This window comes from Centruroides vittatus, unplaced genomic scaffold, assembly GCF_030686945.1.
Source record: "Centruroides vittatus isolate TY-2023 unplaced genomic scaffold, ASM3068694v2 scaffold_1431, whole genome shotgun sequence".
NCBI lineage: Eukaryota > Metazoa > Arthropoda > Arachnida > Scorpiones > Buthidae > Centruroides > Centruroides vittatus.
Genome location: NW_027122678.1, coordinates 443,027 through 467,434, shown reverse-complemented (window position 1 = coordinate 467,434; position 24,408 = coordinate 443,027). Strand labels below are relative to the sequence as shown.

The 24,408-nt window shown below is 31.7% G+C and overlaps 1 protein-coding gene across 1 annotated transcript in view; it reads right to left on the bottom strand.

Moving 5' to 3' along the window:
• Positions 1-1,040: 1,040 nt before the first annotated feature.
• Positions 1,041-24,408, bottom strand: part of Trap1 (TNF receptor associated protein 1) — a 93,156-nt gene continuing 69,788 nt past the window's right edge. Inside the window, exons 10-17 of the mRNA XM_067284615.1 lie at positions 21,676-21,745; positions 18,824-18,971; positions 15,994-16,121; positions 12,431-12,618; positions 9,537-9,622; positions 9,267-9,412; positions 5,313-5,385; positions 1,041-1,202 (exon numbers count right to left, since the gene is read on the bottom strand). Of these exons, the coding sequence (XP_067140716.1) occupies positions 1,101-1,202; positions 5,313-5,385; positions 9,267-9,412; positions 9,537-9,622; positions 12,431-12,618; positions 15,994-16,121; positions 18,824-18,971; positions 21,676-21,745 (941 nt within the window). The 3' untranslated portion in view covers positions 1,041-1,100. The remainder of the gene's footprint in view (positions 1,203-5,312; positions 5,386-9,266; positions 9,413-9,536; positions 9,623-12,430; positions 12,619-15,993; positions 16,122-18,823; positions 18,972-21,675; positions 21,746-24,408) is intronic.

The window sequence follows — 24,408 nt, the reverse complement described above, 5'->3', positions numbered from 1 at the left end:
TTAAATTTTAGAGGAGGAGGAGTTGAAACTGACCGTACGGATGATTGGGGTAATCTCAAGAAAATAGACATTTTGATCGACCTGCCAAATCCTTTAACAGAAGAAAGGTTGGTACTATTAATTAAAACAAACCTTAGTTTGCTTCCTTAATTTCATCATTAACAATCCCAGGCTAAATAAATATCCTCGAGAATTACCTGTTTCTGTTAATATAGTTTTCGGATGTTTTTAAAGTAAGGACTGTTTTACAACAAAAAATGAACTACTAATCATTACAAGTAATTTGTTTTTTCTTGGATTCTACATACTTTTGGTTACCTTTCCACATAGTTTCCATTGTTGTTGAAACATTTGATTTGTCATAGTGTGAGGTCAGTTTCTGTAAATTTATGTCGTAGAAGTGTGTCACCCGAGAGGATAACCATTCCTGGATTGATAGCACAATTTCCTATAGTTTTCTGACACAATTTTGTAAAGAACTGACCATGAAACTTGAAGAAAATTAACTGATAAGGTGGAAATAGTGAATTGTCTGTTGTCTGTTTCCACGAATCATGGTGTCTACTACACAGACAAGATCATTGACGATTACAGACAGCAGACCCGAGCTTGGTCCGTCGTGCACATTCTCGCGACCTTCCTTAAAGTCCACTTACAAACTTTGCTATTACTCATGGTATTTGGACCATAAACTTTGCAGATTGGGTGATAAATCTCTGCCAGTTTCACATTTCTTGTGGCCAGGAAGCAAATAACAGACCTTATTTCATAGGCAGTGGGCCACTTGATCATCATAAACATTTCCATCACAACATGAAAAGCACACACTACTGACATGATTCAAAATGGCATCTGTTTGTGTGCAAGGGATGTTAGGAGACACTGCACATATGCAAAATTATGAATGCATGCATTTTGGAAAGATATTGCCAAATAGACCTTACTTCAAAAATGCTCTTCGTACCTAATAGGTATTCATCAGTAAAATTAAAAGAAATGGAATGTTAATTTTGTTATGACTGTAATAATTCATCAATAGGTTATTTGATTTTTTTTCTTTTATTAGTTTTAAAAATAACAGTACATACATTGAAAAATGACTAATGTTTCTCTAACAAAGCAGTTAATAAATCATTGAGATGCGTAGTAACCGTTCTGGGATCGTCAACTAATCCTGCAGAAACCATTGCATTATCCACCAACTGAAATTTAAAAAAATAACAAAATTATTTGTTGTTAATAATTTAATTTTTATTCAAAATCTCTTTAAAGATTTTCATATTTGAACATTCTTTTCTACACCTATTCTTTTTTATTTTTACAATAAAAATCTCTTTATGATAGTAATACAAAAATAATTGCAAGATTCCATCAAAATAAACTGCTTATTACAGGGTATTAAAACTAGATTCACTATTCATTATTAAACAGGGTATTAAAACTAATGCAATTGATATAAATAATAACTCAATAGCCCAATAGTTGGGCAGATTATCTGGTTATAAATATCTAATTATTAAAGTATTTTGTCCCAGAGATAGACAGTTATGCTGCCATTTTATGTTTAATTTAAAATTTTCTGAAAGAAAATAATTATTAAAATTAAATGAAATTATAATAATGCCACGGAGGGAGTTACAGGCCATGGGCACTGAAGTCATCCTCAGCCAGCACCGTAAATAACCAATATGATTATATCTAAATTAATAATTATGGAAGCAAAGATTGGACATGCATTGCCAATTATGCTACTCTGATATATCTGCACAGTAAGCAGGAGTTGTGGGTTAGTCCTCCATGCTGATTCTTTTCTTCCAGAAAATTCAAAATAAATTCTTATAATTGTTAAAATTATCTTATTAGCCCAATAGTTCAGCAGATACTTTGGTTATGACATGTGAGTTCTATTGTGCTCTCATGTGAGAACTATTTCACTTCCTTATTTGATACTATGTTAAAAACTAACATTGTATATATTTCATATCACTTATTAAACATCTTTTCACTAGCACATGTAAGGACCAAGAGTTTGTGTCATTTTTTTTGTTTCTCCTACTGGCTGAAAAATTCTCTTACCTTTATTTACATACCTTTATTTAAAGAGTGGTGTGCTTAATTAAGAGTAAATGTCTTCTTTTTACACACAATTAAATAAATGCATTGATATTCTCTGAAGTTAGTTTTATCACTGATCACTGATGGAAAGAAAAAACAATGGGAAGTTTCAATGATTTGGATAATCATGTAAGGAACTGAGTCCGAGCGTTATTTTTATTTTATTATTATTTTTTCGTTTTATTATATTTTGTTTGGGGCTTATGTTTATTTAGGACGAAGGTTTCCCACCACTCTCTTATTAGTAACGAAAAAAAGAAGATAAACCAACTCACGAAGGAACAAGCGCCGTAGGAAAAAAAATCTCGCGCACTTGCGCTGCCCAGCGGAAATAAACAGTCCGCAGAGAAAAAAAATGGAGGGGGAAATCCCCACTAAACCGTAATAACATCCCAGAAAATTGTGCTAAATACTTTGTAAACGGTTTATAAGCTTCTGTCGGAAAATTAAAGCTGCCAGAAAGAAACTTAATGTTAGAAAACCTAAGTTTGTAAATAAGGGGAGTAACCCAGCTGAGTTGTGACGTCACCTCACAGCATAAAACCAGCACGTCAACCGAAGAAAGCGAGGTGAATTCCAGAGCGAGGTGATTCCTGGTCGAAGTCCAGATTGAGAATTAGGCGATCCGAGGTGTTAAAGAGAAATTCGATTGACGATTCGACGATAGCGAAAAGATTGAGAAAACAGGTTCCTAGTTCCTAAGTATTTGATTTGTCGAATTTTCAAAGGGGAATTAATATTAAGTTAAGCTAAGTAGCTGAGTTTATTGTCTGGTTCACTTGTTGATTTTCGTTAATAAATTTTGTTTCGAATTATAGACAATTGTACATAGTAAATTCTATTTACTAATTAAATATATTTGAAACTTTGACTTAATATTTGTCTTTATTCTTACAAATTCTTTTCGGTGCACGCGTAAAAGCCCAGGCCTGGCAAACTAATCTCGAATCCGCGTAAAGTACCCGTTAGGTTAACGGAAGTTTTACCGGCCGCAGTTAGTGTCGGTTTCCTAAGATACTAAAAATAGTACTTTACAATCAGAGCATATGTTTTTTAAACATGCATTGTTATAACTAAGCCAAATGCAGAAAGAACCCAAGAGTATTGAATTTGAGCAAGTAAACCTTGGTTAATCTCTTTTTCTACATGCTGCTTTGAGCATTTCTATTCCTTCTTTTATCAAACTGATATTTTTCATCTTGTTCAAACTGTATATTATATGCAATTAATACATTACAATGAATTTAAGCTGCTCAGGCAGATGTATGAAAGGTTTTATTCAAATCTAAGCTTTTTAAATTAAAAGCTAATGGCATTAACCATTTTGAATAAGCAAACAAAGAATTTAAATTGATCTGTGTGTGGTGACTACGCCCATGTGCTACGATGCGTAGATTAGGCACAGTGAGTGGAGCTAAAAGTGGTGTTTCAGTCTTATAAGCTGACCCACATTGCAGGTATCTTAAATGTAGGGGACTTGCATGGATTTAATATGACGAGGAAGGCCTCCCAAACATACACCAGGCCCCTCTGATCACAGCACCTGCGCATCACCACCTGGTCCCACAGCAGGGTGTATTGGTGTTGTAACACCATCCTGGACAGCTCAATGTCACACCTGCCTACCACAACAGAATGTTGGTGCTTGGAAATGCAGCAACATAACATTCTAGTTATCATCTCTGTGTAGTGGGTATGTATGCCAGATATTTTCTTTTTGGCATGGCAAGATGTGGAAAGGATTTCCTTGTCCTTGAAACATTTCCTTACAAATGTTTAAGTCTAAAAATGCAATTTTTTCCCCATTTTCCTTTTCCCAGGTGAAATCGATAGAAGAGTAAACATCTCCAAGTCCCAGGGAGGTTTGATATTCTCCATGTTCCATAAATTTGATAAGATACCCCCCCTATACTCCCTGCCATGGCTTACCAACCACAACAGTACATTAATGTAGCTATGGCTCCTTTAATTAGAAGGGCCTTTTTATTGCCCTCCACGCAAACCTCTACCAACGTTGAGCTTCCTGCCATTCATTCAGCAGTGACTGCGGTGGGATATAGCAATTCCAAATATAAACATCTCTTAAACAAAGTTAAAAGGTCTCTTTTTTCCTGCCACTACTTTAAACAACCCAAAGGACTGCACAGTAGTTCGTCCTTCACTACTGTTCTGTGGCCACATTTGGATTTGCCACATTTTCAGACAACATGCATTACTTTTACCGTTTACTCCGCGCCCAAGTCTCGGGAGGCTTCTTTGCAACGACAGAGATGCTACTTCCATCCTAGAAAAGTCGGGTGAAATTAGAAAACACAATATCTGGCATACGCACCATGTAGGGGCAACAACTAGAATGTTATCTTGCCATATTTCCAAGCATGAACATTCCATCATGGTAGGCAGGTGTGACATTGAGCTGTCCAGGATGGTTTTACAACAACACCACCAACTCTAGGACCAGGTGGGCCTGGTGTATGTTTGGGAGGCCCTCCTCACCATATTAAATCCATGCAAGTCCCCCACACTTGAGATACCTGCAATGTGGGTCAGCTTATAAGACTGATACACCACTTTTAGCTCCACTCACTGTGCCTAATCTATGCATCATAGTGCATGCGCATAGTCACCACACACAGTTCAATTTTAATTCTTTGTTTGCTTATTCTAAATGGTTAATGCCATTAGCTTTTAATTTAAAAAGCTTGTATGAAAGGTTTTATTCAAATCTGTATCTGCTTGAGGATCATGCCTTTTAATATGCTGAAAGTGCTAGCAGTAAAACAAAATATTCTCTAAATGTATTTAATGCCTTTTTGTGAAAGTTTCTTATTTTAGTAAAATCAATTATAACACGTCACCAGGAATAATAACCAATAAAGTGCAAGTCAAACTCGTAGCCAATCAGAGAAAAACAGTTTTAATTGCAATTATGTACTGTATTGCATAAGATGTTTCTCAAGTAGAATTTTTGCTATCAAAATGTAGTCGCTGAGCTTTGAATTTGTCATTGACGCTTCAGTCCATAATTTGAGATAAACATGAAAAATATATTGAATTTAGGCTACAAATGCAAGGAAAAGAGGTTTTCAAGATTAATATAGTATGGTCGAACCCATTTATCTTCTAAAATAAATGTGTTAGAGTGTATTATAATAAAGCCAAAATCATTTAATTACTGCATTTTGTCATCACCTTACCTGTAAGGACAATAATTCAGCCAATTTAGGATCATTTTTATGTAATGCACTTAATTTCTTCATAATGGGATGCCTGGAAATAAAAAAAATACATAAAATTTAATATGTACAAAAACTTTTAAAATTTAGGATTCGGAACATATTTATGACCCGGATAAATTAAGAAAAGTTAAGTACAATGAATGAAAACAGTAAAAAAAGTAAATTCGTCTGTTAAAATTATTGTTTAGTCTTAAAATGTAAATTAAAGAGTCTTTCTCACACACACTAATTTTACAAATTATAGTCCTAGCAATTTTATCAAATTATATTTTTTATTTGTGTCATCACCGTAAGGAAGCCTTGTAATGTTTTGCATAGCAAGGTGGATGAGCAACCTCTAATAAAAAAGGTCAACTCCATTGTAAGACTGTTATTTTCCTGATGTGATAAAGGACATCAAAAAAACTTTATTGTATAGTCTTAAAATTTATATTAATTTTACACTCCATTTTGTTGCTGTGCTGTGAATGCCATTTTGACTGTCAGCTATGCCATTTGCTTTGTTTTGAACAACTTTTTCATCACTGCATTATGTGTAGACTCAAAAGCCCTTTATCTGGACACCTTGTACTAAAGCATTTAACAAATCAATAGGAATAAGAACAAATAATAGCGAGAGTGAAGCCAAAGTTTCAAACGCGAAAACGTGTACGTCGAACGTTCGGCGCTGCTTTCCTGTAAAGCCTAGAAGTTTGGCAATGGCATTTGGAAAGTCTGTGGAACCATGCTCAACATTCCAAAGGCCATTGCCAAACTTCTAGGCTTACGGGAAAGCGGAGCCGAATGTTTTCGCATTTAAAACTTCGGCCTCAACCTCTCTATTGTTTGGATCACATACTAAAGAAACAGATTTTTAACAAACTCTTACTGCATTACAATAGTTTGTATGTGCTATTTTAAAAATCTTTGCTTCTTTTACAAAACATATGTTAACATAACAATGATTGAAATTTCAAGAATGACAAATCAGGTTTTGCAGCCAGCACAGGACAAAAGTGTGGCCTTTCATGTGTACACAATCTATCTGCAGGAACTTACTTCCTATGGATAGTTTGGTAGACTATATGGGATGGAAAGTTTATCATAATACTAAAGAGAACATCAATGGCAACTCCTCATCAAGACCAGAATTGAGGGAAAATCTCATCACCTTTTTCCAATTATTTTGACTTGTTCCAAACCTGGAAATTTTTAAATTGAAACTATGATTTAAAGAAAATATTGTTTTTAATGGATAGTTTTATAAAGAACTAGGAGCCCGGGACGCCCCCTAGTGGGCGTTCATTACAAATTTTATGATAATTTAATAACACTAAATAATGATTTTTAACATTCTATAAATACTTTAAAATAGTTTAATTTGTTTATTTACCTTCGCTGGTAACATTCGCTAGGGCGCCCCTAGTGGGTGTTAATTTAAATAATAATTTATATTGTTAATTTAAATGTTTGAAATATAATACACGATAGGGGCGCCTCTAGTGCCCGTTTTTGGCATACCATTACGCGGACGGACAGTCGGACAGGCACGCGTTCAATGGGTTATATATATAGATATTAGCTTAACTATTTCACTTATCGTTTTATCATAGCGGTTCAAATCTATCCGGTTTTTCGTTATTCGCCCCCTAGTGAACATTACAGGCATTCCGTGACAGTAATAAATTCCTATTACAAATATACTGAATTATTTATATTGTTATATTGACCAAATAATAATGTATTGGCCAAATGAATAATAATAATTTATATTGTTAATTTAAATAATAATTAAAATTGTTAATTTAATTTGAATGTTTGAAATATGACACACGATAGGGGCGCCTCTAGTGTCGGTTATCAAATTCCCACACAAACACAAGAGAATATCATCAAATTTTCTATTACAAGCATATTCATTTGTCCAAAATTATGCAGATTTTATACAGATTATTATTTTAAAAAATTACATATTAGAGTTAAAACATTATACAGTCTTGTTCAATTGAACATGTTACTTATATTGGCATGAAAAGGCTCAAAATAGATACACTTTTTGTAACAAAAGTTGATATAGTTTAAACATACAGAATGTGTGTATGAAATTTAAATACAAAATGTTCTAATGGAAGAAAGTTACAATAAATTATAAAAAAAACTATAAATAAAATGCTTTCTAGTTATTGCTAGTCATCAAGAATGTCTACAAATGCTTACTCTCTATGACAACACAGATAAAATGAAACATGTATTTAATGTATTATTTTTTTAACTGAAAATTTATGTAAACTATAATTTTTCTTTTAAAAAAACATACTTTATTTCTTTTACATTGTAATCTATGATAGTTTATTTAAATTAATCTTATCTTGTTTTCTAAGATCTGACAGTGTGATTTACAAACTTCTTAATGTATTAGTGAATCTAAACAATAGTAAAAAGCAGCTGGTTTTCTCACTTAGCTGTAGTGAATATTAGAATGCAGCTAAGTAGAAGAAAGATCATAAAAGCAGTTTATGTTTGCATCTTGTTTTCTAGCATAGAAACAATATCATCATTCATTCCATTCAAAATTGTACTACAGTTAAACTGATGGAAATAATGCATAATAGAGAATTTTTTTTTCAATTGTTTATCTTGCAGTATTTTTACTTCTGCTAAGAGCATAGAGCTTTCTTTCATTTATCCAAGAAAATAATTTTTGTAGTGTTTATAGTAAATAGGGTTTCTCAAACAAGATCCCAGATGTTCTTTTTTTAACTCAGGAAATCCCACAAATTTCTTATAACTTCACTTTTTTCTTATTTTGTGTTAAGGTTGAGGAAATTTTACAAATAGAAAGTATAATTAACTCATAAACTGTCAGAATACATTGTATTTAATAAGTTTAAACCTACTTATTAGTTTTTTAAATTTTGCTCCTTATGGCATGTCACAAATGGTCAATAATCAATACGTAGCTTATTTGTGGCAGGACTTTGAAAATTCTTTACTTGTCAAAACCTGGAATAATTGTGCTTATGCTGTCTTAATTTTTAACCATAGCCAGTAGCTTCAATAGCTGTGTAACAGCAGACTGCGCAAATTGGGCAAGGATACAAACAAGTATGAGTTGCAAGTAAGAAGTTTTTCTTCATAAACCTGATTATTAAAGACAAACAAACTGCCGAATTATTGGGCTATAAGCTTTATGTTTCTATTAATGCAGCCGAGGTAGACAAATCAAGAATACTAGAAAGCAAAAGAAGTACTACAATCTGAAAGGAACTAGAAATCTTCCAGGATACAGGTCAAAAAACACATAACATCTGTCTTCTCTTAAATGCATTAAACACGATTCCACTCATGTCAATTGAATCAGAAAGGGCATTCTTGGTAGTGGGACTTTTCTTTACTAAAATAAGAATTAGATTGAGGGATCAGAGTATTGACCACCTTTGCTTTTTAAAATCCTACAAATTATAAAAATTTATAATATCGTTTTATTTAAAAACAAAAATTACCTTTTAAGTTAGAAGTTTGATCTAAGTTTATTTTTTTTTAATTTAAACTGAATTCAAAACATTTTTTTTTTTGTTGTTTGCAGTTTTCAGCAAATTTCAATGAATTTTTTCTATTTGTGAAAATTTCTACATAATTCAAAGGTAATTTTTAATATATATCTTACACAGCATTATTAATATGATTTTGGAGGTTGCAGAACATAAAAATAATTATCATTTGATTTCAAGTAATTTTATAAGATATTTTGTATATCTTTAAAAAATGAAAAATAATTATAATTCTATCCCGGAAAACAAATCGCTTTTTTCCCGAAATCCCAGGACAAGCAAAAGACTGGGGAATGAAAACCCTTGTAGTAAACAAATCATAATGTAATCAATATGTAGTGTACATTGTTAATAACATTAAATATGTAAATTTTCTAATTACCCTAAATTCACTTCCAGAGTTGGTGCTAATAATTTATATTTCTGTTCTTCAGGTAGAGATTGAAGGGATGCTCTGACAAAGTGTCTAGCTGCTGCCATGTCCTCCACAGAAATGAGACAGGGATGATTTGAAAGACGTTTAGTAATCTAAAAGTAAAAATTTAGCATTAAATAGATTGTGGTTGCTTAATTTATGAAATAATATATGATCTTTAAACAAAGCAAAATATAAGCTATAACTTGATTTCTATTTAGTGAATTTTAAATTTACCTTTATTTTCTCGATCTTATTTTTTAATGTTGCTTTTAACCAATCGATCAATTCGTTTGCCTCATTTTTTGATAATTCTCCTTCACCTGATAAAGATAAACAAAATAATTACTGCAAAACATAATTCACTTTAAATAAAATTGTTCATATCATAAAGTAGTTTTGTACTGTACGTACATCTAACTAACGTAGTATCCAAGGATAGGGAATCTGTAAATCATACTCATTCATTTATTTATTTATTTATTTATGTACAAGAGTACCACTGTGTCTAACTGGAAGTGAGGTTACAGAACTATACAGGTATCTTCAACAATACAGTATATTAGTATTAGTTTAACACTTCCATAGTTAGTTATAAATTCTTAACATATAATGTACAGTATATAGAAAGAATTTGTGCTCATTATTTAATTAAATGCATGTCTCAGAATGTCACAAAGTGGTTAAATAGAATTATTACAGTGTGGACGAGTGTTGCAACTACAGTAGAGTGTCGTTTATCCGAATCAATTGGGGACTGGGGTTGTTCGGATAACCGATTATGTACGAAAAAATATATTAACCTGTCCGATGTTGAAATTTTCTCCGTTGCATGTCGCTTCGTGTTGAATTTTCGTCGATTTTAAGCCTAACAAAAATTTTTATTAATAATAATCGAGGCTATTGTATTGTTAAAAATTATTTCTTTATTTTGTACAAACAAAATAAATATATTGAAAAATATAAAAACATACTAGATTTACTTCTAAAGTATAATTTTTTTATCAAAAAAGTTCGATTCAGCAGAACACAGTCCGACTGGAAAGCGTTCGGATAACAGACGTTTTGGATAATCGGTGTTTGTAAATAAAATAAGAATCTACAGTAGAGAGTCGTTTATCCAAACGTTTTCCTGCTGTAAGCTGTCGTAAAATGCTTGAATTGCCTGTGTATTTCACTGTCATTTATGAGTACATATTTTTGGCATAGCCACAAGAGACCTTTCTCTGTTACTAGAAGTTTGAGGTCCATTCTAAACGAACAAAATTTGCACCTAAATGCTAATTCCAGCAGTAAATGAACAAGAAACTTTAATGCATGAACATTTTCAGTCGTCTTTTAGAGGCCCTCCTCAGGAATGTACAAAAAAAAAGTTCTATTATTTGAAAATTTCTAACTGTAGACTACAGCTGTGTTCCAATTTTTTAAATATTTAAACGATGTACCGTACGATACAAAAATCGTTACGTTTAAACATAAAATTAAGTATTTTTTTAAATAAAACTATAAATACGTTCTTATGATTATAATTATAGCGTTGTAAAAATTAGTGTGATGTAAACGATGTAGAAATTGTTTTCTTTTACATAGTAGAAAAATGAATATTTAATTACACATAAAATTACCGTCGTGCTTTGTGGCATTGTAAATAATATTTCCACGATTGTGGAACCGGAATATAATCGGAGTTAATGCAACCTCCCTTCATGCTTTCTATATAAATCTCAAGAGCCTCCAACGAGCATAAAATCGTGTTGGTCCACTTGGACACATCATATTTGTTGTCTCAAAAGATCTATATGTTGGTCCGACGTATGTTACCCGACGATTGAAACGTTTGTCATGCAAAGGGATGCGGTACCCCATAGCGCTTTTTGTCATCGGACTTGTCTTTAGCATTAGATAAAAGTCGGAAAATGTTCGTACAAACCGTCCCTTCAACAAATTTATAATGGAATCGCTAAAGATTTGAACTTGTGCTTAACGTATAAAAGAAAACAGAATATTTTCCAACTTTTATCTAAGGCTAAAGACAAGTTCGATGATACAAAAAGCGCTATGGGGTACCGCATCCCTTTGCATGACAAACGTTTCAATCGTCGGGTAACATACGTCGGACCAACATATAGATCCCTTGAGACAACAAATATGATGTGTCCAAGTGGACCAACACGATTTTATGCTCGTTGGAGGCTCTTGAGATTTATATAGAAAGCATGAAGGGAGGTTGCATTAACTCCGATTATATTCCGGTTCCACAATCGTGGAAATATTATTTACAATGCCACAAAGCACGACGGTAATTTTATGTGTAATTAAATATTCATTTTTCTACTATGTAAAAGAAAACAATTTCTACATCGTTTACATCACACTAATTTTTACAACGCTATAATTATAATCATAAGAACGTATTTATAGCTTTATTTAAAAAATACTTAATTTTATGTTTAAACGTAATGATTTTTGTATCGTACGGTACATCGTTTAAATATTTAAAAAATTGGAACACAGCTGTAGTCTACAGTTAGAAATTTTCAAATGATAGAACTTTTTTTTTTGTACATTCCTGAGGAGGGCCAAAAACGTTCGAGCATTAAAGTTTCTTGTTCATTTACTGCTGGAATTAGCATTTAGGTGTGAATTTTGTTAGTTTGGTATATAGTTCCAGTTTGTGAGCTAGATTTTTTGTCTGAGGTCCATTCTGTCCTTCACTATAATTGGGCATCCTCAGAGATAGTGGTTGCTTCCATCTGGTTTACCACAAAACTCAGAGGTCATTCTGTGTGATATTGAACCAGTGAGCACCAGATATTGAACCTCCCAAAAGCTGTAATAAATATCAAACAATAAAAGTTCTATTTAATGAATCTGAGAGTAGAAGTAAAAAGTTAAATTCTAATGAAATTAATTCTGAGGAAGTTGTAGCTGATGCCTCTCTTCAGATGTAATTCCAGTGAAACACAAAATCAAATAGAGGATAAATATGGAAAAATTCGACAATTTACTGAAGCACAAACTCATGATATCAGACATAATAGTTAAGGCATGAACTGATTGGTTTTTATTTCTGATTTTACATAATGTGGTAATTCACTATTTGGATGTTATTAAGAATAAAAATGTTTTACCAAGATTATCTATAGTAGCATCTTCTTTCTCTCTTCTCATTTCTTTCTCTACTGAAGTTACACTTTTCCTGTCAAACTGTCTCAATTGCATTAAAACCAGTTCGTCGTAAGGTTCGTAGCAAAATAACACTTCGATATCTTTCTTCTTGATTGCTTCAAAATAAGGAGAATTTTCGGCTAGTTGGCGACTGGAAAGAATAAAACAATATTTTTATGTAATTATTTTATTTTGCTATAAATAAATTCAACATCTGCTGAAAGTGGGTTAAAGTAAAATTATACAGGGTTCCTACTCAAATTTTTGTTTTAAATTCCATGACTCCAACCTTCACATCCCTTATAGTATGGCACATTGACAAAATAAAACAGCATTTGACTTACTATACATGTATGCTATTGCTTCTACAACATTTTAATTAATTAGAAAAAACAACTAAGTTATAAAAAAGTATATAATTGCCAAATTATTAAAACTAAAAATAAACTGTTTTATTAAATTATAGTAGTTTTATGGTTATAGATTGATAACAGAATAATCTACATGGCTTTAAAAAGGAAAAAAAGCAATTATTTATTAACAAATTCCATACAATGCATATACAAAAGTATATTTTTATTGAATTTCTGGAACATTATAAAATAAAATGAAAAACGATGATAAATAAATAATACCATTTAAATTAAAATTATTTTTTGCATTTTGTAAATTTTTTTGGAAATTTCAGATCCTGAAAATATTATGCACCACATTAGCTGTCTACAGGCAGAAGAAGTACTCTTAGTCAGGCATGTTGTCAGCAAAATCTTTTGCTGACAACATGCCTGACTAAGTGGATCTGTCAAGGCAAATTCCTGACTTTCCAGGTGCATAGGAATCCTGAATATAACACTGTATATAAATGTTTAATTAAAAAGAGATTTCTAAAATAATTAATCTCTACAAAAATACTGGTATAATTAAGATAAATAACCACGGCTACATGCAAATACAAATAAACCAGCAAAAAATAAACTCAAATGTTTTCTTCTGTTTTAAACGGTCATCCACAGGTTTGAAGAATGCAGATATAAACGAATGAATTTTTCAAAAGTAGAACATAAATTTAATTAACAGCTTGAACTGTCATGAAATACACCAGTCTCTATTGAGTGTTTAACATCATGCTTCAATCCCGATAATACATTAAATAAAAATAAAAGAAATATATTTTGTATATTATAAAAATCTTAATTCAAGACTTATGGGAGGTCATAGACTCTCTCTCTTCCGCATGGAGGATGATGATCTATCTCTTTATAATTAATTGCTGTAACCTTTTGAAGGCAGTGAATATTTCTGTTTGTTCAAGATATTTCGGATTGGCTGGGTTGTCAGTGGTGTAATATTACCATTATCAAATTTAACCTGAATGTCATTATCATTGGCAAAAGTAGCTAGTGCAGTTGTGGCAAGCCCCTTTTTGAATTTATACTGATGCTCCTTAATCCTCGTGTTCAGGCATCGAGTAATGGCCCCAATATATTTGCATGGATGTTCATCCTATGATCCTGTGTAGGTATAGTAGGATGAATCATCATGCAGTTTTTCTCCAATGGATCCTTATCCTACAGTTTTTTTCAAGAAGTGATAGCTCCTGTTAGCAATCCCATTATTCATGTAGTGGGAAATTTCCCTGTAGATGTTAGCTAGGACCTTATTATTATATGTAATGACCAAAAAGAACCTGCTTCTGATTGTAAATGCTCTGTGGGATGTTCTTGACATAAAATAAGAGCATTAATTTCATGTGCAGGGTATCTGTGATGACTAGGTATATATGAGATATAATCAAACTCTATTTTGATTATACATAATTGAAGCGATCATGTGATCTTGCAAGGATGAAGAGTGGCACGTATGATTTTTTTACTGAATACCTTCATTATCAACAACCCATGCTGTAACGTAATGTCCACATCAAGAAAGTGTACTTGACACAGTTTTCCTGCTCCACCAATACAGGCCATATGTGTAATCATTGAAAGTCTTTGTCAACAGGTTCTGTTTTTTCTTCCAAAAAATCAAAACATCATATACATATCTTACATACAACATGATGTTATTGTTAACATGAGGTAAAATGTTTTGTTTGAGACATTGTACCACTAATACGCACAGTGTTCCTGAGATGGGACTACCCATAGGTACCCCTCAGCCCTGAAGGAGTACATCTTAAGTGTCACTTGGCCTTTTTTTTGCCTGAACACAAGGATTAAGGAGCTCTCCAAAACCACACTAGCTACTTTTACCAATGATAATGATGTTTAAGTTAAATTTGATAACATATACACCACTGTGATAACCCAACTAACCGGTAAAATATCTTGAAATAATAGAAATATTCAAAGCCTTCAAAAGGGGTACAGTGATTAATTGTAAGGCAATGGAGTCTTTTTCGACTGTGTGGATGGCATTTTATGACCAAAATGTATATTTTGTACTTCATAAAATTCTTTTACTTTTATTTAATGTATTATCGAAATTGAAGCACAATGTTAAATGTTCCAATAGACATGCATGTATTTTGTGACATTTCTAATTTATGTTCTAGTTTTAAAAATAATGCACTTGTTTATATATGTATTTTTTGAAATTCAAGATGATTGTTTAAAATGGAAGAAAACATTTGTTTTTGTTGGTTTATTGCTATTTTCATGTAAAGCTGTGGAGATTTTTATAGGTTAACATTACAGAAATCCCTCCAGAATAAATAAAGAAATACAGCTCTATATGTGTGTTCAGTTTCTATCATACTTAATGTCCCAAATGATATCCTCATATAGTTTTTCTATTTTCAAACAATGGTGAGGTTGAGGCCGAAGTTTTAAATGTGAAAATGTGTAAGTCAGATGTGTTCAGTGCCACTTTCCTGTAAGCCTAGAAGTTTGACAATGGTGTTTGGAATGTCGAGCATGATTCCACTGACTTTTCAAATGCCATTGTCAAACTTCTAGGCTTACAAGAAAGCAGTGCTGAACGTCCAATGTACACGTTTTCACGTTTAAAACTTCGGCCTCTAATATGCAGCATATTTTTCCCTTCAGCCCTAATACATTCATTTAGTGTGATGTTATTCAACATTAATCATTCAGTTACTGACAGCAAGTGGACAACCCAATATTGTATTTGTCTTCAAAATGTTTCCTGGGTGAAACAGAGTAATTGCTACATTTCATTCTTGAATCAAATTACTTTTTCATCTACTAACAAAATATATATTTTTTAGATTAAGATGTTGCAGGCTTGCATCTCAACTTTATTGTGGACATGAACAGATAAGGTTTCTTAGTAGGCTAGAGTTTTTATTTAGAATTCTAAGTGATAAAGCAGATTGAGAATCACTGCCCTACATGAAAATGACATATAATAAACCATTTACATAAATAGTTGTTAAATCATTAATTATAATTATATTATTATTATTTCTGAAGAACTGAAATGTAAGAGAACTTTTCAAAATTATTTAATGTTGAAATTAGATTAAATTATAAAGGTTGTATTTTTTAATATCTTAAAAAATTACCTTGGAGCAGCTAAATAATAAATATCTTGTTGTCCCTCCTTCATTCTACTACAGTATTCTGGCAAAGTAACCAATTCGTCTGCTGGTTTCAAAGAAGATTCAAACTGCATCAATTTTGCAATTTCTTCCTGTAATCAAGATAGTAGCATTGCAATTAAAAATTTTATGAAAATTTTCTATTACTAATAAGATTATATCTTTAAATGCCATTCCTAATACTTAAATACAGAAAAACTGTAAGCCGTATTCATTCATAATTTTTAAAATTTGGTCTTCTGCTTACTGATCTTCTATTTTGGAATCTACATTTAAGTGCGATACTCAGTAGGTTATCAGTATTGAATTGAAACTCCTTTGAGGAATGTTTAGCCATCTCTTAGCCAACAAGGATAGGAAGGTTGAAAGCTGGATAAACTCAACAGGACATAGCAGACTATGTAATTTCCACCAATTATCATGCATTTTGCACATTTGCATAACACAATATGGTTAATGTTACCCTAGGTTCCGAGATGGCGACGGGGGAAATTTTTCCCTACGTTGGAGACTGCGACGGGGAAAAAATTTTTCCCTCGATTCAAGATGGCCGCGTTTCCGGCCGCCATCTTGAATTTCTCTGCAGACTCCGCGGACGTTAACCAAAAAAAAAAAAGCGTGTTTTTACTCACTTTTCGATGGTGGTTGCCTACTTCTTCCTACTTTTTTTTTTCCTTTCCGATCCATTCTTTGGCAATAAACTAAACGCGGGGAGGTGGTGAGGAAAAAAATGAAATATCGTAACCAGAAAAATAAACAGCAAATATTCCAATACGCAATTCGTCGCAACACTGCAGTAAACGAATCCAACTGGAAACTAGTCGATTTGCATAAAATTGCATTGAAATGAACAGAAATCACGTCACAGATCGAGCATTTGCATATTCGTTCGTAACACAACTACGAATTTCCCGCTGATATTACTCTCGCACGACGTCACGAAAAGGCTCCCTCTACCGTCGCAAATTTACACATGACCATCGCCATGTCGAGGTTACAGGATACTCGGCAACGTCGATCTCAGGGTTGAACCCGAACGGGGAAAGTTCTCAACGGTGTCGACGTCACAACTCTAGGAAAAAAATTTTTCCCCGCAGCAGTCTCCAACGTAGGGAAAAATTCCCACCGCCGCCATCTCGGAACCTAAGGTAACATTAACCCACAATATAAATACAAATTTGCATATTCATTGCAGTAATCAATTGTTTAGCCATAAGTATAATAGCAAATACTAAAGGTTTTAGATTTACTCTGTAAATTTCTATTTATAATATATTATCCCATAATTTTTACATATAGTAAGTAGAAATCCCATAAAATGCTGTCTCTAAAATAAACATTTCTAATATTTCAGGCAGAAAGCATACCACTTATGCAATGTGACCATAAAATGTATCTGCAGTGAATGAGGAAATAGGAAAGAGGACTTTATAATCACACTGTATCAGAGGCTTAGCTATAGGTGAGCAGTTGGAGCAAAATGCTCCAGGCGCACGAATCAGGAGGGCGCCAAATTAGAAAGGGCGAAATAAAAACTTGTAAAAACATTTTGGATGTAATGGTTAACCAATTAACTATTAGATTTGAATCCGTTCGACAATTATTTACACTTTTTAAGTGCTTATCACCCGCATAGCTTGTCGCGTCATCTGATAAAAATGATCTGGAAAGATCAGAATTTTTAGAATCACATATCGCTGTGATATTTTGCTTAGTTTTGGACCTCAACTACTTTTCTTTTACCTGACTATAAAAACACATTTTAAATCAATTACTTCTGTAATCGAAGTTGCCGAACTACTTTTAATTCACATTGTAGCCTCAATAGGTTATCCGACATTATTGCAGCATGCCACATTTTTTTAACTTTACGGGAGACAAGAGCAACAGCAGAACGAAGTTTTTCAAAACTAAAATTAATCAAAACTTATTTAAAAAGCAGCATGTCACAATACCGTCTTAGCTCTGGCTATAACAACAATTCAAGTTGACAAATTATAGTTTCTTCATCTGGAGAAGGTGACTGACCAATTTGCAAGTGAAAAAGCGAGAAAACAACAGTCCTGAAGTTTTTATGTATTATTATGTATTTGTTAGGAAATTAAACTTGCATATATTTTGTCAATGCAGTTTATATACTATGTAGTAAAAAGGTTGGATGGCCGAGCGGTCAAGGTGGCAACTTAACGATTTGGGGAACCCAGGATCCAAATGGGTCGAAAAATCCCCAGGAATTTTTTGGTGGGTGGTCCGTCCAGATATGTTGGGCCCCGTCCCTCATCACCTGGCTGTCCCATTGTGGGCTTGGCCTAACCCATAATGGGCTTACTAAAAGAGGCCCTCTTAGTGTCCACAGGGCAGAAATAGTTAAAAAGAATAAAAAAACAATATAGTAAATATTATTAGGTACTCCATACTTAAAGATTTATATTTTGTTTTATTATTATATTTGTATTTATTAAATTGAATATCTTATTGTTGAAATGCCTCAAATCTCAAACAAATTGTTAAGTAAGGTTTTAAATCTATTTTGATTTAAAACCTTACTTAACAATTCATTTGAAATTTAATTTTAAAACATATATCTAATTATTTTATTAGAAATATGTTTTAAAATTAAATTTTCAAAATAAATTGCGCGAGACCTCTTCCAAGGGACAAGGGGCACATTGATTCTACTTGCTCCAGGGTGCTGAATATGTAGCTATGCCACTGCACTGTATATTTGAAATTTCTTATGAATATAATGAAAATCAAATAAATTGTTAAGTCAATGTTAAAAGTGTTACTTAACCTTTTCTATTTGTTCCTGAGAAGAGACAATTCCTTCTTTGAGAAACATACTATAATTCGAATAGAACTGTCTGTAGCCTTCGGGATCTTTCCTCATTTGATCGACCAAATGTCTCAATAGACGATTTGTTATCACCGTTCTTATTTTTCTAGAAAAAAAAAGTGTTTGTATATATTACATGAAATGATGAATGCAAGGTATATAATTTCTAATAGATTACATGTACATAACAAGAGCCAAATTTAATACTAAATATCCAAGCACTGGATTCTTTGGGCTATAATTTGGCTAAAACAAAATAATTTGATGTACAGGTAGGGGTAAGCTTTCATACTTGCTTCTATAATTACATATCCTGTATCAGTATTAGTATTAATATTAGCTGAATTATACTCAAAGAATATGGCATTTAATATTTACTATTAAAAAACAAAAATTAAAAGACATTCTAATAAGATCAATATAGTACAGTAATAACACTATACTGTCAGTCCTGTCTATAACAACATCCCAAGGGACCGAACAACTCTTCCATAGTAGACAGGTTTCTGCTATACAGATTACCTACTATACATATCCCTTGATTAATGTGATTAACAAATTTTTCGATGTTATTGCATATATCAAAATTGTGTTAATCAAATACAGTTGTACCTCAGTACTCGACCAAACAATCACCACCTGCTAGAACAAATTTTTGGTTAATAACAAATATTTTTATTTTAATTTTTTTATGGATGAAAGAAAAAATTACAATTCTCTAAGATACAAATGAGTAACCAATTTAAAAATAAAATAGGCAGCTGTAGATTTTATCTTTGTTAGACAAAATTATACTCAATTCAGTTTAAGTGGAAAAAAAATAAACTGCATGCAGAACACAATCATCGGAATGTTTTACAACCATTTCAAGTGGATGAAGTGTTTCAACAATATGTGTCTGAAACACACTAAGATTTATTTCAAATTCGTGAGCTGTTATTTGTCAACCTTTAACAATTTCTTTTTGCAATTTCTCTTCAATGGTTTTTGGGAGCCAATACATTTTGTATCCTTTGGTTCAAAATTTCCCAAACAAAACTTTCAAAATCACATTTGACACATTAGGAGTCTAGAAGCATCTTCTCCATACATGGTACAAGTATATTTTACTGGTTGCACAGCATGATATCCTTTACAAAACTTAAGCTTAAAAACAAAGAATACAAACTTTTTTTACATCACATTTTATTTAAATAAAATCAATCAAAATGTCTGCAGATAAAATTCACATCAGGCATATTATGCATGCTTATTTTAATCTCACATCAGGAATAATGTGTTAAATTTCACAACTTAACATAAATATGTGATGTAATTATAAGTAAAAACAACTTATAACAAAAATACATTCAAATCCCAATAAAATTATTGTAATACAGTAGTCATATTTTGCTATTCTGTATTTGGTATGTGTATTTTTTGATTTTTTTATGATTTATACATGCCAGACCTGTAAACTTCCTGTTAAATTGGATTTTTCCATAATACCGCCTGATTTTCCTTTGTGTTAGACAGGTTCTGCTATATGCAGGTTAATTTACATGAATTTTTGCAAAAAAATTCAAGGAACCAAAGAAATTTTCCATTAATCACGGGTTTTCACTATATACAGGTTCTGTTATAGACAGGTTTGACTGTATTAATGATAAACACACCTTGCATACTTTTCCAGCAGACAGGTGTATGCATTATAAATGTTTTCAGCTGAAAACATTTATAATGCATACCTGTCTGCACTCTTTTGAGAAGCTTGTTTCAACTTTCTTGAAGTTTCATATCGTCAGAGGAAATTCTGTTTTGGAACACCGAAAATTCTTGTATGCAGCAATGTTTTTAAACAGAAGAGTATAGTCCTATATCCTCAAACTTAACAAAGAAATTTAAGTTGTTAGTTTTAATAAGAATGCTCCTCAGGCTAATTCTTGTCATCTTGTTAGGTTATTCTTGCTTTTTGTTTTTTGGCAGTCTTTATATGATACCCCTATCTGTAGATAATGTAGCACAGTACTTGTGATTAATACATTCAACCTTCATACCTGCTTTAAAACTCCCTAAAAATAAAAAGCAAGAATAACTCCAGAGGCATATTTTTTAAAACTAACACCTTAGATTTCTGGTTGTAATTCTCAGCATGTGCTATACTCTCATTTAAAAACAGCACTACACATAAGAATTTTCAAAGCATTCCAAAATAGAATTTCCTCCAAAGATTCAAAACTTCAAAGTTTAAACAAGAGAACAACTTGAAGCAGTCTTCTCAAAAATGCTGAAAATGTTTGTAATGCATACAATGGTCTGCTGGAAAAATAAGGCATGTTTATTATTATAGTTATATTCATTCCAGTTTGGATAACTCAATTTATATTACTTTTAAACTTATAAAATTGGCTTGGAAAACAATACATATGTGTAGATCTAAAGATGAGATGTGAACCATTTGAATGAATTAATAAAGTGATCCCTTAGTCTTGTGGTGTTATATGTGGAATTGTTTTGTACTAAAGAATGTGTCAATTTTATTACCTTTATTTTTAAGTATTTTTGTTTCTAAATTTAAGCAAATATTCTCAAGCTTATCAAGCTGTAGACAAAGACAACACAATAACATTATATTATTATTTACTACAGATCAGTTAAAATGATCATAATGAATTTGCACATCTTCAATTAAATTATTCGATCAATCTTTTTAAGTGGTAGACCAAAATAAAATGCCTGCCATTTAAAAATATTCTCGCACAGGCTAAATTCTTTTTTTAATATTTAGTTTACAAATTGGAAATAATTTTTAATTTTATAAACTATCAAACCTGATAAGAGCACTATCCTGTAACAATTCCCTGCTAAGATTTAATGGAATGTCTTCACTGTCAACTACACCTGTAAAAATAATGTATAAAGTGTTAATCTATGCATCCAGTCTATCAATTGAAAGAAAAATATGTTAAAAGTAACCTCAGTTAAGTTTTGAAAAAGATTATTTGTAATTTATACCTTTACTTTTATTCTGTTTCTTTAATCTCAATATATAACTGATCAAAACACCTTAATTTTCTAGAAATTATCACATCCACACATGCCATAATTATTAGCCAATCAACAACTTTGTTTTATCCAGATGCATGTTGAAAATTACAATATCCCTCCTCCTCAGTGGGTTTTCTTCAGTTGGGTTTTTGGCTGATAGGGAGCAAAAAGGGGTGTCTGGATGTTGGAGTATTGGCAAATGATGTGAAAGAATGAATGAAAGCAATAATAGCAAGTATAACTTAGCAATACTTTCTTATACACAGCTATTATTAGTTATTATTAACAAAGGAATACAGGTAAAAATGGTCAGAATATCAAAAAATTATTTGTATCCTGTTTAGTTTTTATGGAAGAAAACCCACTGACGAGGGCGATTATTATAATATCCAAAATGCACCTGGATAAGATAAAGTTGTTGATTGGCTAATAATTACAGTGTCTGTAAATTTAATAATTCCTAGAAAATTAACGTGTTTTGACCAGTTATATATTGAGTTTAGAAAAGTTGATTATATGAAGGCCAAAAATTAACTTATCAGAACTAATGATGGCCATATAATTAAAAACAAAAACAAGTTTTTTGGCAATAAAATTAAGTTGCCTTAATTAAGCAGTATTGTACCATATTATTGCAGATAATGCTGGGTTTTGTACATTTTGGTAGTAAATAATTTTCTAATATATTACAGAACTAAAAACTTTTTAATTTACATTAATATAATATTAAAAATCAAATTAACTCAATGATGTAACTATCTACTATTTTATTTTGTCAATAATCAGAGTATTAATCAAAATAAGTAATAAGTAATAAAATATACATTATTTATTTCGATTGTCATACCATATAAATAAACAATTATTAACAGTTCTACAGTGTATGTTTGAGGCCAGGGATAGCAAACCTTTTTGAGTCAGCATGCCATATAATAAGCACACTTATCTTTTAAAATGTTTGTGCATGCTGAAGTTTTAGACTTCAAATAACAAATATTTAAAAAAATTAAAATAACATACTTTAATTAGAATAAATGTAATGAAGCTGATTGAAGAAATGAATGATCAGATGATAAACCAAAACAATGTTTAAAAAAGATGGGTGATAACCAAAATCGTTTGATATGTGCCAGATGCTTTCTCCCAATGTATCATAAGTTTGCCACGCTGTTCTTGATCCTTTAATTCATTTGTAAGCAACAGATGGCCAAACATTTAAAATAATATATTATTCTTTGTTTATTCATTCTGGTAATAAAGGTACAATTTCCTATCTGCTGAGAAAAAGTTTTGTTTGTCAAATTGCCTATACTTCATTTGGCAGTTTCTAATAAATGATGGCTCATCTTCTATTGCAAAGTTATATGATTTTGTACAAAATTGAAGAGATTGTGATCAATTAGCTAAGTAAAGGATAATTAATGATGATACTTTTACATTATATGAAAATAAAATATTAGAAATTCTTTCTTTTTTTTTTTTTTATTGTAAAGATTGAGATTTTTTAATACTTTATTTTCTATAAAACTTGTATTGATGCGATCATAATAATACACTATTGCAAATTCAGCTGTAAAAGTCATCACTAGAACCAAAAGTTTTTGCCAGTTTTTGGGCTTAAAATTGCAGTGAAAATCGCCAATTTTTTGCCTTAAATTCGCCAAAAAAAATTGCTAGTTATTTATTTCAAAAACGAGTTACAACAAATTGCACTTAGATATTTCAAATAATCCTCGCTTAAACTATGACATCGATTGCTCAATATCGATGAACATAATGAGAATGAACATTCAACGTCGACCGCAACTAAAGGAGCGCATTTGCTATTAACTTTATTATCACTTATCAAATTTATGTCTTTTGATATGAATATAAGATCAGGATTGCTTGACAAAACTTTTTCCAACTTTTGAGAAAATATAGGATAACCAGAAACAATTTCTTTTACATTTTCAATTAGTTTGGCTTGTTTAGTTACACTGAGTCCTTGTTCTTCCAGTGAAATTATAATATTTGATAACTTGAGAGATTACGGAGATCAAATAATTCTTTCTTGAGGTTAACTTTCTTCTCTTGCAATAGTTTCACCAAAACATTTCTAGCATTTGAATGAGATTTTTATTTATGGTTCAAAATGAAGCGCTGAACAGTATCAAAATTATTAACATAGTACTTTTCAGCATTTAACCAAGACCCCCAGTGAGTAACAATTGGTTCTGGAGGAACATTACTAACTCCAGTTGCATTCTTAAAATCATTGTGTCTTTCTCTTGACTTCACAAAAAACTTCTTCATTTCTGATATAAACAAATTTGTTAATTCGTACTCATTCTGAATCCTAAATGGGACATTATGTAAGGCGTGAGAGAGACACATGACATGATGTACATTTGGAAAAATCAATGAATTTTTCTTAATCTCACTTACTGCCTTCATCATGTATTTTACTCAATGTGTCACTATTAACTTCAGTTTTTGAATATTTTAAATCATTTGTCCACAATTTTCTACACACA